Source organism: Phoca vitulina, unplaced genomic scaffold (assembly GCF_004348235.1).
Source record: "Phoca vitulina isolate PV1807 unplaced genomic scaffold, GSC_HSeal_1.0 scaffold38, whole genome shotgun sequence".
In the NCBI taxonomy this organism is placed as follows: domain Eukaryota; kingdom Metazoa; phylum Chordata; class Mammalia; order Carnivora; family Phocidae; genus Phoca; species Phoca vitulina.
The window spans coordinates 10854346-10869765 of record NW_022589741.1 but is presented as its reverse complement, the minus strand read 5'-3'; the positions used below and the strand labels follow the sequence as shown (position 1 = coordinate 10869765).

Here is a 15420-nt window from a genome sequence, read left to right as displayed (position 1 = left end):
TTATCAAATGTGAATATAAAAATGATGGGGCTATCATGTTGACATATTTCGCAAAGCACTGTAACGACAGAATAAGAAGGTACAAGGCAGAATGAAATACTTTAGAACCCTTGAATAGTAAAGATGAATGTATAAAAAAATTAACGGGGGAGGGGCGCCTGGGTGACTCAGTCAGTTAGGCATCTGCCTTCAGCTCAGGTCATGATCCTGGAGTCCTGGGATTGAGCGGGGAACCTGCTTCTCCCTCTGCTCCTCCTCCTCCCCGCTCATGTTCTCTCTCTCTCTAATAAATAAAATTTAAAAAAAACAAACAAACAAATGACATGGACAGAGGAAGTATAACCAAGAAGAGTCAAAATATTTACTACATAAGGTCTCTAACTTAACAGTGGATTCTATTACCTACTAGAGAGAGCTGGTGAAGTAGAATGGAAAATGGAGAGGTTTTCCCACAGAAGCAAACCAGGCCTGGATGCCAGGGCAGCCTTCATGAGCCAGTTAACCTAGATGGTGCAGGAAGTACACCTAATGCAGAAATCAGAAGCATCTCTCATGGGACTAAATTTAAAGGCAGGAAGAAGGCTGGATGCTCCCAAAGGATATTTGTTAAATTTCCTTTGTCTGTAAGTAAAACCAGTCATTCCTTATACCACTTTGATGCCGACATAAGAGAAAGCAGCTCCCTAAATTCTCCACCTCCTCCTATTCCAAATTGGGAAACAGAAGATCTTCTTCCCAAGGGCACAAGCAAGCATCCACAAGTTCAGCTCCTCCAGGCCGGCTTTCATTTACACATTCGTCCTAAGACAGGATCATTCTGAAAATGGGCTGTGTCAAATTATGCATCCTTTTTTTGTGTGTGGTAAAATATACCTAAAATTTACCATTTTTGCCATTTTAAGTGTAGTGAGTTCAGTGGCACTAAGTACAGCTGACCCCTTGAACACACATGCTTGAACCGCATGGGTCCACGCGTATGTGGATTTTTTTTCAATAAACATGTGGGAAAAATTTTGGAGATTTGCGACAATTTGAAGTAACTCACAGACGAGCTGCATAGCCTGGAAATATGGAAAAAACTAAGAAAAGGTTAGGTATGTCACAAATGCACAAAATATATGTAGATACTTCTTTAACATTTACTACCATAAACTATATACAAATCGATTATAAGAAGTTACAATTTACCAAAACTTACACTAACAGATCATACCCTGCACCATTCATAGTTGAGAGAAATGTAAGCGAATACGAAGATGCAGTATTAAATCACAGCTGCATAAACTGTACTACCGTGATAATTTCACAGCCACCACCTGTTGCTGCTGCAGTGAGCTCAAGTGTTGCGAATACCCACTTAGAATGCTGGGTGGCACTAATCATCCCCGCGTGAGCACTGCGCGGGAAAGTGATCTCTAGAGATTCTATTAGGAAAGTTTCGGGGCAGAAAAGTTACATGTGCAGATTTTGCACGGGGGGATCGGTGCCCTGTACAAGTCACACAGCTGTGTACCCCAAAGTATGCAAACTCTCGTCGGTCCCCAAAGATTCTGCAGGCCGTTTATGGTAGGTTTTCATTTGCACAAGAGCATATTTTTGCTCCACATTCCCTGAATCTTTCCATTTTCTAGGGCTTATTCCTGAATGAGAGACTCCTGTTTTCTGTACCGTAGAATACCAGTGGTATTACAACCCAGGTGCAAAACGATACTGGTTAAATTCCCCCGGACACCAAGTTAAAGCTCGGGTCAGATGCACTCGACTTGACAAGTCAGTTATGAAAGCAACTATTACATCTGTCTACATTTTAGTGAAATGAAGACTTATAATCCCTTCTTTTTAGCAGCCTTTAATTGAGATAGCGGACATACAGAAATTATATATTTAAGGGGCACAACTTAATGTTTTTATATATATGTATACATTGTGGGGAAAAGAAACATCAAGCTAAATAAATATCCATACATAGTTACCCTTGGGTGTGTGTGTGTGTAGTAGATTTAAGACCTCTTAGAAAATTTCAAGTACTCTTCTACTCAGCAGAAAACTAAGGAGAAACTCTTCATTTCCATGAGCACTGTGGCTATGGTATAATTGGGAGCCGCATAAAATTAAAAGGCTTTGGTCAAATAACCCAAACTCAATACTCACAACAGATAGCATGTAGCGAAGTTTAGAGCATTGTAGCGAAGTCCAGAGCATTAACAGCTTTTGCCTCATCAGAAGATACAGAACATAAGAGCTTTTGCTTTCATCAATCTGCTACAGATGCCTTATCCTAACAGCCAATTTTCCACTGTCCTGCTGCTTATTAATTTTTCAAGATGTAAACGCCTGAGTGTACCTAGGACTGTCATGCACTATCACAAGGCAATCAATATGTCAAAATTTATTTAATGACAAAATTGCACTTGAACATTACAACTAGCTATTCTTACCTTTTTTCTTTAAGGCTTACATATATAATACCACCACTTCTGTCAAAGGAAACTATCGATTTCCCTTTGAATTTGTTGGCTGGTTTATTAATAAAGAGATCTATTGTTTTGTAAACGAAAAAACACAGGGGTCTCAGGCTCCATCCTTATCTGCTATGGCTAAGCTACTGAAAAAAAGGGGTCTTTCTTGCCCATACACACTCACTGTCATGGCAAGATAACCATGAGCACTCAAGGAATGCTGACTGGAGACTATCATCACTGTACTAATTCATTCACCTTATGAGTTTAATTCAGGGGAAATATACCTGGATAATCCTATGAATATAGCTTGCAGGATAATTACAGCACAGCCAGAAGAACCACCAAATGAAAAGCTCTCGGGAGTGCTGGAACAGCAAGCTCTGCTAAACAAACATACTGATCATTCTTAAGGCTGTAGTTATATTTAAACCAATTTGTATGGCAGTTCATTTCACAGAAATTACTTCATGGCTTCAGGAATCCCCCGTGAAATCAGTTACCAGCACTACCAATTTAAATTTTTCTTTTTTTTTTTTTAAAGCAGACTAATAAATAATGAACTGATCACTGAACCATCATGTCTTCATACAGACCTGCATCAGACCAGATCTGCTTATTTCACAGGTTGCCAATTATCTTGCTAAAAATTAACACGTACTCCATCAGGGGATATTGCTCCATTAGGAAGATAAGGAATAGAGGATTAAATCAGTGAGCAGGTCATTCATGGGACGGGAGATTTAAAATGAACACCAGGAGCTAAAATTCTTAAGAAAACTAAACAGTGGGGCTCAAACCATTAACCTGATGAATACACAGGCCAGCTGTAGGGAGAACCCCTGCAGCATTAACAGTAGCATCCGCTTCCTTGGAACCTTTCTTAAGCCCTGTGTTTTCCTATCTATTCTCGCATTAGAATTTATGACATTCCTGAGAGCCGAGCAAGGACGAAGACTATCTTGCCAAATTTTAGTTGGAAGCACTAAGTCAGGTCAAAGTCACACTGGCAGTGAAACAATCTTCAGCAACATACAGTCAGTCACAGGCCATTAAGTGAACACAGATTTAAAATAATGCCCCAGCCACCATAGCGAATCAATCATAGCACCATTTCCCAGAGATCCTGGACTGAACGAATCCACTCTCACTGCGCATTAGTTATCACAACAGGGTGCTCACTGTGTACCAAGCACTGAGCTCAGAACTACATGGGAAGCATTTCATTCTAACATTATTCTTTAAGTCAGGTACCATCATCCTCGTTTTATAAATAAGAAACTCAAGGCTTAGAGAAGTGAACTTGGCAGAGCAACTCAGGTCTCAAAGCTCAGATTTGAAGCCAGAGTTTGATTCAAGAGCCCTGTCCTCGACTAGGATACAATCCTGTCTTCCAAACCACTGAAGATGGCACATGAGCTAAAATCCATGCAACTCCAGACAGCAGAAAGAACACTGGTCAGAAAACTCAGCAGACTTATGTTTCTTCAGCTTACACTTAACTGTACTTACGAATTTGAGCCTTAATTGACTCATCTGGAAAAAGTTCAAGTCTTTCTCTACTCACATGGTTGTTGCAAAGCTAAAACAACTTAGTACATAAACTTATGATAATTCTGATCTACAGTCTAGTGATTTCTGTATCTGCAACTCTCGCACATTAGGATCACACTGCTATGTTCATATAATGGCCATAATGGGCTGAGGAATGCAATTTGAGATCCAGTGGTTCTCTAGGACAGGCAGAAGCCCCCATGGGCCTTCCCAATTCTGACTTCTTGTCTTAAGAGGACATTTGTCAGAATGAGTTGTGTTCCACAGACAGATTATTCTAATACACCCTCTGCATTACACCTTGGGCAGCCAACGTTTTATAAAACGAGCACAGTGATAGCATAACACATAATATCTCTTCAAGAAACCTTACTTACAGAATCCCTCTCAAGTCCAATCCCTCGGACTTGAATTTCTTGGGTGCAGTGAAAAGTAGCCATTCCAGAGCTCGGTGAGTTTGGTAACTGTAACAATGAGCCCAGATTTGCCCCAGTTATTCTATTCTTGATGTATAAAGCAAAACAGAGCAAGTTCACCTGCTGTTTAACATACGAAAAGTTAACCCATCCCTGATGTCATCATGAGAATTTAAACATTAGCCATACCACTGAGAAAAAAGCCACCATTTCAAACTACTAAATAATAGATGGTACAAAAACGTTTGCATTTCAATAGAACTAGCTTTATTATTATTATTATTTTTAAACAAAAGAAATGGTCTAAAAGCAAATGCAGATATGTACCAAGGGATGGACATGACCTGGTACTTACAGAAGAGCTGCTGTGCCATAAATGAAAACAGAATGTTAGGAGAAAAATGGTATTTCAGGTGCTGTCTGCTTGAATAATCTGGAGACGCAAGTTAACTGAAAGAAGGTGCTGTGCCAAGCAATCAGCAGGAACAAAAAACAAAACCAAACACAACCACCAGCAGCTGCTTCCCAAGAACTATGTGCTGACAGCATGAGAACTGCCATCAACTCACAGTCTTCTCATTTTCCCCGTTTTCTATAATTTTCCTCTTCTTTTCATCTGTTTTCTTCTTGAAGATGTTATTTCGGTAAAACTGAAGTTCTTTGATGCTTTCGCTAATGTCGTCAAGCGCCCTACAAGCAAACACATCATACTGAATTGAAATGTCCACGGAGGAAGGAAGCGATCGACAACGTAACTTCTTACAAGTAACAACAGGTGCGACTACAAATGCCACCAACACCACCAAGAAGAGGAACATTCCAATAAAGCAAATTTAGGTACTTTGTTAAAAAAAAAAAAAGTCGGATTAAAAAAAATTTCCTAAAATATATCAGATTATAAAGTCTCCTAAACTGTCCTATAAGATGGTGAAGTGTTCCACGGAAAAAAAGAATTCTAGGGTTAAGTGAGTTTAGGAAAAACTAGATCAAGCATTCCTTTCCTGAACTTATTTACTAATGTGTACTGTGAATTTCCAAGGGGAGGCTGTACTAGGCACACAGGATTTCTAAAACTTAACCACATGTGTGGAATAATCATTAACAGCTCATGGAACAGAGTTTGGGAAACACTGTGCAATACTTAGAGACATCCCTATATAAAATATACTGACCTGCTCAAACATGACTCGTGACTCAGACATAATAAACACTGATCATCAGACAGTACCTAACCATAACAGAGGATCTACCTCCTCTCTGGTAGAGATTTGTGCTACCATCAGCTACAACACCCTCTCTTCTCCAAAATGCTCTCATCTGTTGTAGTCTGAGAAATCAAGTAACCGAGATTACGAGACCTGTCTGCAGGTCAATCAGTAAGCTCTGAATGATAAGCCAAGGGCTTCTTCTAGAGAATAAACCGCACAGATGTTCATGCGAGAATTTTACGATGGTTATTGTTGTGGCTAAAACGACAGTTTTGCTTTCTTCCCTGGTATTGGATATGTGGTGGAGAGCAGACTAAATCAAGGTACACAACATCTTACCTACAACACTTCAATCCAAAAACATCTGAAAATCCAAAGTACTTTTGTGACTCGCTCTGTGGCAAAACCTGATCAATCTTGACATGGGGCTGTTTATACTCATCAGTTATGCCATTTGGTGTGCATGTCTGTACATTTCGCTGCAGAAACATCCATGTGTTTGCCCATGGGATGCTTCTTCAGACCTTCTAAGGCATGTTATATAATGGTAAATACCACAAATACACTACTACCTTTCTAAAGCTTGAAAATTTCCGAAATCCGAAAGACATCAAACCCTAATTATTTCAGATAAGGTATTCTAAACCTGTATTGTGCTGTGGTCCATGCAATCCCCCCGTAAAGAAACACTAGCATGCCAGGCTCCTTATAGCAGGGATTCGGTCTTTCTGTTTGCCTAGAACTGTGCACGTAGGCACTCAGCAAAGGGATGAACTCAAGGCTGCCCTTAGAAGTCAGCTGCTAAATCCCCAACCGAGTTTTATGTTCCTCCTGAACGATGATAAAATTAAAAAAAAAAAAAAAAAAAAAAAGTAAAAGAGCCAGTACAGGACACTGGATAAACAAAATCTTCAAATTTCTTGTGTACCTGTGCCTAAGTCTGCAGACTTAATAGAAAGGATCTGAAACACTCGAAAGTGTCAAAGTTAGGCTATGTTATATAACTGTCCACAAAGTGTTCTAATTAATTTTAAGTGGCTACAAGTATTCGTATCCTTGCTGGGAAGAATATCAATACTGCTCATTACTAGAAAGATTACAGACTGTTTCATCATACCTACAAACTAAGCTATCTTTTAGTGTTAAAAGATGCTATCCATCTCAGAAAGGACTACTAGAATCCTGACGAGAATTTCTAATAATCTTAGCAAAAAAAAAAAAAATATCTTTATGCTAGTTGACCTTTGTTTTTCCCCCCAAGAAAAAAGAGTAGAGAACAGACAGTATTTTAAGCAGTCAGGAATTTGGGGGTTGTATGTGTGTCAGATTGCCAAGCGCTTGGAAGGACCCAAACTTACCTGTGAGAAGCAGCCTTCTTTGGCGCAAATTCATATTCTTCTGGATACCAGCGTCTATACACAGCAAAAATGGAACTCTCAAAGGAAACTGTCTCAAATATACTGGATAATTACCTCCTTCCAGTCATTTATTAACACTGAAAAAGGCATTTGGGTTGTGACTATCAAGATGCTTCCTTGCCTGGGACTCTCTTTTCCACCCTCTCTTCACCCTAGATATTCTCTTTAGGCAAGCTCACCCATGTCTACGATTCCTAGATTCACTCCATTCCAGCCGTCTCCTAATTTGTCATGGATAGCCAACCACCTGCTGGACATCTCCACCTACAAATCCATTAGACACTTCTAATCAACATATATAAAACTACACTTATCCTCAAGACCTCCCTTCTCCCATCCACCAAATCTGCTTTTGCTCCTATTTTCCCCTTTATCTTTGAACAATTCCATCATCTGCCTACCTGCCCAAACCAGGAACACTAGAATTGCTTTAGAGATCTTCCTTTCCCTCACTCCCCCATTCAAGCATTCCATACCATGCCAAGAGATGTCGCAGATGGGACATTCTCTGCACCCTTCTCTGCCACCCAAATGCCATGTCCCTAGCTCATTCTTCCCTCAAGATAAGGCAAAAATCTCCTTTCTTATCTCCCTCTTTTCTTGCCACCTTATAATCAGAATGACCTAATCGTATCACTCATTGCTCTACTTACACTTTTTGAAAGGAACCCCATCCCTTATGTTAACCAACTCAGCCCACCATACAAGCCCTTCACGATTTGGCCTCACCTCCCACCTTTTGCAAACTGCATGCTTGGCACTCCGGCATTGATGAACTATTTGTAATTCCCTTATCTTCCTGAGCCCTCATTTCTTCATACTTCTGACCATTCTCTGGAATCCTCCTGCCTCATTTAAATGCCAGGAAAACATCCAACTCCTCTTTACATCTCAACTTAAATTTCCTAGGTAAAGCTTTCCCCGACTTCCCATTCTTCACTCCAACAGCTAGGGGCTCCTTCCCCCGGTGCCCTCAATATTCAATATGCACATTTCCATTACAGAAGTCATCATACAGTATATGAGTCAGGTGTGTTTTTTACACATCTCTCAACCCACTAGATTCTATGCTATTTCAAGGCTTTTCATCTGTTACGTTCCCAGCACATAGGCCAATGCCTGGCACATAATGGTGTTCAATAAATTTTCTGGACTAATGAAATTTATACAGAAGATTTTCAACATTGTTTCCCCCATTTCTCACCAGTCCAGAATCAACTAAGGACCTGTCCAAGTGAGAAAGGGATGAAGTTATGCACCCACCTGGCACCCGCAATTCTATCGTTCTATTCAATTACTTTCCACAAATTCTCAATTAAAACATGCTAAATGAGGCAATTTAATGGATCCTAAATATAGCCCTTACCTGCACAGTTCTTTAACAGTGCTCACATCAATTATTCTATAATGAAGATGTTTCATGAACTGGGGCATGTATTTGTCAAGAAACTTCTTATCTGCATGAACTGAATTTCCTAGAAAGACACGAAGCATACTGCATCTGTGTATTTCTAGCAATATACAACAGGATATAAAAATTCATTAACTGGTATTGAAATGGAGAGGATTTTTTTTTTTTTTAAGTCAAACAATTCCTAAAAGCATCTCGGAATTTCTAAATCAGGTTTGAGTGCATTTGATTATGTTACAAGTATAGACTTCTGAGTAGTCAGTCTAGCTCATAATAAATTTATAAACAGCCTCTCTATGGACAAAAGGATAAATCTACCATTCCACATACTTAAAATAATGCACAAATCTATTTGTTACTTTTTCAGATCATATCAGATGTGCAAATTTTCTCCCAGTGTCATGAAAGCCACACTATTAACACTAAAAACTTAACTGAACCACATTAAGTAAATAAAGCTTTATTCACATTCCAATTTTAACAAATCATATCCATATTCATGTTTCCATACAGTAATTTATATTAAAAACACTAAATTTTAAATAAGTACTTTAAAACAGACAGCAGCCACACTAACTAGAGGGAAAATATATATACAACATATACTCTAATACTTAATGTCAAAACTTTTTTTTAATGAAATTTAAGGAAAGTGTAGGTTATCATATCAATTTACATATACAAATGCAAATACACCTCCACAGACCATTAACTTTCCTCTGACAATGGCAGGACTTTCAAAATCCTAGTAGAACTGGCCCGGTTTCTTTAAGAAGTCAATGTCACACAGGAAAAAAGGAAAAAAAAAAAAAAAAGGTGGACATTTTAGATTAAGAGACTAAAGAGACAATAATAACCAAATGAAATGCATGAGTCTTGACTGAGTGCTGGTTCAAAAACAATTAGACATTTTGCACGTGGACTAGATGTCAAATGATATTACTGAATTATTTTTAATTACCTTAAATGTGATAATGATACTGTGGCTACATAAGAAAATGTCCTTATTCTTAGGAAATGCTTGATGAAGTATTTAGAAATGAGGTGTCAAAACGCCTACAATTTACTTTCAAATGTCCGACAAAAAAACAGACAGGTAAAACAAACATGGCGCAAGGTTAAACCATTCATTACCAAATCCAACTTTCCTGTACGTGTGAAATTTTTCCATAATAAAAGTATGAAGGAAAATTTTACTGAATGAGTCTATGTACCCCAGATCCCATGTTGGGTTTCAGGGCAGTTTCCCAATACTCATGTTATAAATTATACAAGGAAACTTGAACAGAAAATTAAGATGTATAATCCAAGTCAGGGTAAGTGGAAGGCATGATGGTCTTAGTTGATCTTTCTGGAACTGCAGTCTCTTGAACCACTACAATAGAAGACTATCTACAAGGTATACATAGGATTGGATTTTACCTGCAAGTGGACAGAGCCCCGGAGGAGTCTGCTGTCGTACAAAGGACAGAAATTCATACTCTGCCTGCTGCAATGTCATTGTACTCTCCTTCACTGCCTTGGTTAGACCAGACTGCAAGAGAGAATCCCCAGCCCCCACCAGAAACACATCAAGTCAGTTTTCAAAGGCATCCAGAAATGAAACTTCACTGCTAAAATGGGCAAATATAACCACAGATGGACCATTTATAAAGCTCAAGTTCACATTGAAACTGCCATCTTTGCTCTGATTTTTTCTTAAAGAATCCAGGTCAAATAAGCTATGTTCCTGATTGTTAATAGCATTTCCACACAGTCAAAAAAAGATGGTGCTCAAAGTCCAAGCTCTGGGAAGAAACAACTATTAACAGGAAAGCAGCATTCCCCCTTTTCTGAAAGTTGATGTCTAACCTTATCCAAAAGACTGATTTGAGCAATACTTGACAATCCGCAATGCGTTCGCGACAGACTGAATGCAGGAGAGGAAAAAAGAGAACATTCAGGAGATGATCTCGAGAGGTCCCAAAGATGACAGGTAAACAAGCAAGCAGTCTCCCAGGCTCGCCAAGCAATCTTCCTCTAACCCTTTTTAGAATCCCATCCAACAATGGTATAGGATTCAGATGTGGGAGCAACACGCTTGTTACTGATCCCCATAGCAGCACTCCTGTTATTTTGGTAATGTTACCTTCCCATGATGCTCCTTACACCAATCTGACATGCTGTCCAGTAACTCATCTGGCTGTTTTATAATCAGGTTAGGACCCTGTGGATGGGAAAAGCCATTAGTCATCCAGAATTGACAGGGATAACCGTGGTTTCTGAGGTAAAGTTTACGCTGCTGTCAGGATTCGATAGATAGCAGAGAAAGAGAGGAGGGCCCTTTGTTATCTCTGTAAGTGGTCCTTATTCATTCCAGCACTGTTTACAATGGCTAAAAGGAATGCATACATGCGCGTGCACGCACGCACGCACACACACCTCTGGAAAGTGAAATGCCTAACAGAGGACATTGGTTGTCTGTCAAGGATCAGCAAACTATAGCCCCAGCCTTTGGCTTTTTTTTTTTTTTTTTAATCCAGCAAGCTAAGAATGATTTTTACATTTGTAAAGAGTTATAAAACAAACATGTGACAGATATGTGGAACTCCAAGCGTAAAATATTTACTATTCGGTCTTCTTTCAGAAAGAGCCGCCAACCTCTAACTAGTGCATTTTGGAAAGTGTCTATACTGCCAAGTGAAAACAGCAAACTGCAGAACGGTATATATGTGCATGTGATTTCGTGTACACGTGTTTAAATAAAAAAACACACATTTATATATGCATACAAAATACCAAGAAAATATACAAACTTTGGGGAATAGGATGCAGCAGCAGAACAGGGCAAAAAAAACCAGCTTTCTACACATACATTTTGGATAAAGTTATACTGTTTAATTTTAACAATATTTTTGTATCAAAAGGTTAAAAAGGCAACTGGCAACATTTGGAAAAAGAAAAAAAAAAGTAACACGTGGCTCTCAAATCCTCACTCCATTTAACAGAACATTGAATTTCTGAGTGTCTCAGACGGAGTCCCAGCAGTCACAGAAGCCTGACTTGTGGCATTAAAATAAGCCTTCATGGGTATAGTTTCCCCTGTACGACGGCGATAACAAACTGCCCCCCCAACGGAATGTTTAACATAGGATAAAAGAAATTATAGATATCAAAGTTCTTTGAACTTTTGGAAGTATTCTATGAATCCAAGGTATTATTACTACTAAGGTGGTAAAAATAATTTGCGATCACTGAGAGGAATGACTAGAATTTGACTATTTGACATCTTAAAACTAACAGGGAGTTTCAGCCAAATAAGAAAACTGGTAAAGGCAATCCCCAAGAAGCAAAAAATTTGTTCTGATTAGTTTTTTAAAAAACCAAAAAACCTCATACTGTTAAAAAAACAAAAAACAATTTCAAAAAACCATGATGGGAAAAGCAAACTATTAATCTAAGGCTATCTAACTTACTTTAGGTCCCAGTTTGGCACACTAAGCTACCTACAGAAAAATTTTCAGGGTAGGATGTTTACTCTTCTACCAGCATAAAACATTTTCCTCAGACTCATATATAAGAATAAAACATATTTTCCACAGAAAGGACACTTAAGAGCCCTGAGCATATTTTTTTTTTTTTTTTTAACATTCTTATCCTCATCTGACTGAGTCTATTTACAAATGCCACACTCATCTGCAGCTGTGTGAATACAGACCCAAATTTCCTCCAGGGTACATATTAACTAACTGGTCCATTAAACTGTCAGTATTTCACATTATATCAACAGTCTAAAGGAAAAACTCTTCTTCAGCCAAGGGTAAGTAGGACTCACAAAATAAAGACACTTCTCTTCCCTATTCATCCGTACTAAATTCCAAGTGACAGGAAAAAACAACCAAACCTAAAACGCAGAACTTTATTTATACAATGTTTAAAAAAAAAAAAAAAAAGAAAGAAAGAAAAGGAGCTAGTTGTTATGATGCGAAATACAAAGTCTCATGATTCTCCTCCAGCTGATGTATCAAGTGGTACTCCAGGATGTATGCCTGGTACTCTACAAAAGTCACAATTCATCTATAAATACCTTCTCCTGTCCCTTACCTACCAAGATAAGTCTTACTGTGCATTTATGAAGTCTATCCAGTGTCAGCAGCACATCACTCCTGCTCTCTGGGAATTGATTTTAACAGGACTACCTTTTCCACAAACATCCCCACTGTGTTCCTATTCTAGAGTTTCTTATGGCCTCTGAAAATCCTGACAATACGAGACCAGGGACCAATTCCAGACCAGACGCCCTCACACACTTCTCAAATGCTTCATAAGTGGCCAAAAGACAACAGGTGTGTTGTTTTGCTTAATGTTTCAGCTAAAAGCAGCATGTTAAAACCTTAATCATGCCCAATATATCAACAAGAGAGTATTCTGATTCTGCCTCAACAGGAATTCTAAAATCTTAATATAGATCTAGACAACCACACATCCTAGTTGAGAAGGCAGAAACTGGACATAGAGAATCGAGTTAAAATTAAGGTGATGACATACAGATATTTTGGCCTGAGTCACTAATCCTGATGACACAATAGCTGGTTGTCTTATTGGTTAGAAGTACTTTACTCAAACCACCTGGGTTAAATTCCTGACTCCCCCAGTAACAAGCCAGGTGGCCTTGGGAAAATTACCCAATATCTCCGTGCCAAAATGTCCTCTTCTATGAGTGCAACCACCTCCCTTATAGTTGTTGTAAGCACTAACAGTGTATACATGTAAAGCATTTAGAACTGTGGGAGGCACACAGTAAGGCCTCAGTAAACAAGGGCATGTAGGTTTCTGTAATTTTTGGCATGGATAACTGTAAAATAGCTAGACTGTGAGATAGACTACTTTGGTTCCAGAACCAACCCTACCATGACCTAGCATATTCCTTGGGAACTTAACCTATATGGACCTCAGTTTTCTTATTTTTTTAAATAAAGAGATGGGGAAAAATGATTTAGATTTCTAATACACTCTAAACAGTATGACTGTATTACGTGGCATCACCTACTTCAGCCAAAATGTTGAGATCAGAGTCAGTTATCAGACAGGCCATCTCAATAATCTGGTCCTTCTCAATGTCCAATCCTGTCATCTGCAACCAAAAATAAATATGTAACACACCAAACCATCTTTCTGGTCTATTTTACCCAATTTTATTGAACAGTAATTCCCTCAAGCATATTCCATTTATATCCCATAGCCAGGATAAAAGAGACAACAATGCTTCTCTGGCAAGCCCCCAAGACACTAAATATGAGTCACTTATTCAGTGAGTATTTACCAAGGGCCTGCTATATGTCAGACACCCCAGTTCTACTGTAGGACAGATGCAAAGTCAGCAAAATTGAGTGCTGACAGCATTCAATTTGGTAAGAGACTACTCACATCACTACATCTCTGCAGCTTACAAAGTTTTCATATTAATTACACCTCTTGATCTTCATCACAATCTAATGTAGAAAGCACTGTTACTACCCCCATTTCATATATAAGAAAACTGAAGTTCAACCGAGGGGGGAGTCTTCGGCATGGGTATGGAAAACCTCGAGGGATCAGAACTGGGTTCTAGTCCCAACTCAGAACCTAACAGCGTGACCTTGAATGAGCTCAATCCTCTCTCTGGGCCTCGGTTTTCTCGTTTATGGAATAAGAGGTAAGGCTGAGTCATCTCCGGAGTCCCGTCCAGCTATAACAACCTAGGGTCCTGTTAAGACTGCGGAAGGAGAGTCTGGAGTCTAGCAAAGTCGCTGTCCCAACCCCCCACCCCAGTGACCCTAAACCCAGAGGAACCAAAGCGTTAGGGAGCTTTACATCTGGGTGGAGGGGACTGGGGGGAGCCATATGGATGACTCTTCCCTTTGGAAAACAAACCCCACAGCCCAGCACAGTCCCCAACACCTACAGGACTCCAGCCTGCCGACCTGCCCCGCGCAGCACACAGCCCGGCGGCGCTCACATGCCACACCTGAGACCCAGGGACCCGCCGCTGTCCGCGGACAGGCTCAGCTACTCGGTCTACGCGCGGAACCTCACTCGCCTCCCCTCACCCCCGCCGACTGCACTCACCTCCAAGTCCACCCAAACCATCCGCTGAGCCATGCTCTCCCCTGCCGCCATGGCTGCGCCACCTTCGCGGGCACCCCGCGACCCGAACTGCCCGCGACTCCCACCCACACCTCGCAACAGCCTGGAGCCTAGGGAGCCGCCTAGCATCACCCGGCACGAGCCGCCACGGCCCCAGCCTCTCAGCCGGCGCTGGCGCAGGCGCGATGGTCGCTAAACGTCGCAAACCCGCGGGGAGGCGCAGGAGCGAAAACCACAAGTCCCAGCATCCTGTGCGCCAGCTGGCCCTGAACAGCCCGGCTTAGCTGCCGAATGGGATGATGGGAGTTGGAGTCTCGCCCGGTGCTCCCACCGGTTCCCCCACCCCCGCCACGTGTTTTCGGATGTTACTGGACGCGCATGTTTTTCAGAACTAAGTTTATTCGTTTCACAGTTATTTCCTGAGTTTGGATTAGTTGCAAAGCGCCTAGTTGAGAAAGAAGTCTTACTTTCTTTGGTCAAAAAAGACCTTATTATTTATTTATAATTTTTTACCTTTTTTGGTCCCCCCCCCCCTTTTTTTTTACTTACCTGCCCCTCCACTCCCCACTGGGTATTTTTCTCATCGACGTAAGGCAGCAGTGCGGTGTGCTTCTTTTTTAGGCCAGAAGGCCAATTCGGCTATCGTCAAATCCTTTAGAAATCCTTGAGGATCTCGTGTGAGCGATCTCTTAGCATGCATTAGGTGTTCAATAAGACTTTCCTTCCTTGGCAAAGGGCTGCTCTTTATTCCTTAGGGAGGGAGGGGGTCTGTTTCAGCTCAGCTGTGGGGGGTCAGTGGTAATGACTTCCTGCTCCACCCTTACAAGTCTTCAAAGTTTAAATCTTGTC

General features: G+C 40.4%; 1 protein-coding gene across 3 annotated transcripts; it reads right to left on the bottom strand.

The window, feature by feature from the left end:
• Window positions 1–266: 266 nt before the first annotated feature.
• Window positions 267–14777, bottom strand: REXO2 (RNA exonuclease 2). Of its 3 annotated transcripts, XM_032427971.1 has the most exons (7): window positions 14554–14777; window positions 13496–13579; window positions 10595–10672; window positions 9889–10000; window positions 8422–8530; window positions 6996–7049; window positions 267–5119 (listed from the first exon to the last, which is right to left on the bottom strand). In XM_032427971.1, the coding sequence occupies exons 1-7, from the start codon at window positions 14698–14700 to the stop codon at window positions 4990–4992; spliced, it is 714 nt and encodes a 237-aa protein (XP_032283862.1). In that variant the 5' UTR covers window positions 14701–14777; the 3' UTR covers window positions 267–4989. The 3 variants fall into 3 exon arrangements, with proteins under 3 accessions (XP_032283862.1, XP_032283863.1, XP_032283864.1); XM_032427972.1 differs by lacking the exon at window positions 10595–10672; XM_032427973.1 differs by lacking the exon at window positions 13496–13579.
• Between the last annotated feature and the right edge of the window lie 643 nt (window positions 14778–15420).

Excerpts from the sequence above, each read along its gene's own strand:
- REXO2 (XM_032427971.1), bottom strand. The coding sequence starts at position 14,700 with ATGCTAGGCGGCTCCCTAGGCTCCAGGCTGTTGCGAGGTGTGGGTGGG. Across the intron at positions 13,580-14,553 it reads TGGTTTGGGTGGACTTGGAG|ATGACAGGATTGGACATTGA; the intron begins GTGAGTGCAGTC and ends TTTTGGTTGCAG. Across the intron at positions 10,001-10,594 it reads GTAAGGAGCATCATGGGAAG|TCTGGTCTAACCAAGGCAGT; the intron begins GTAACATTACCA and ends TCTCTCTTGCAG.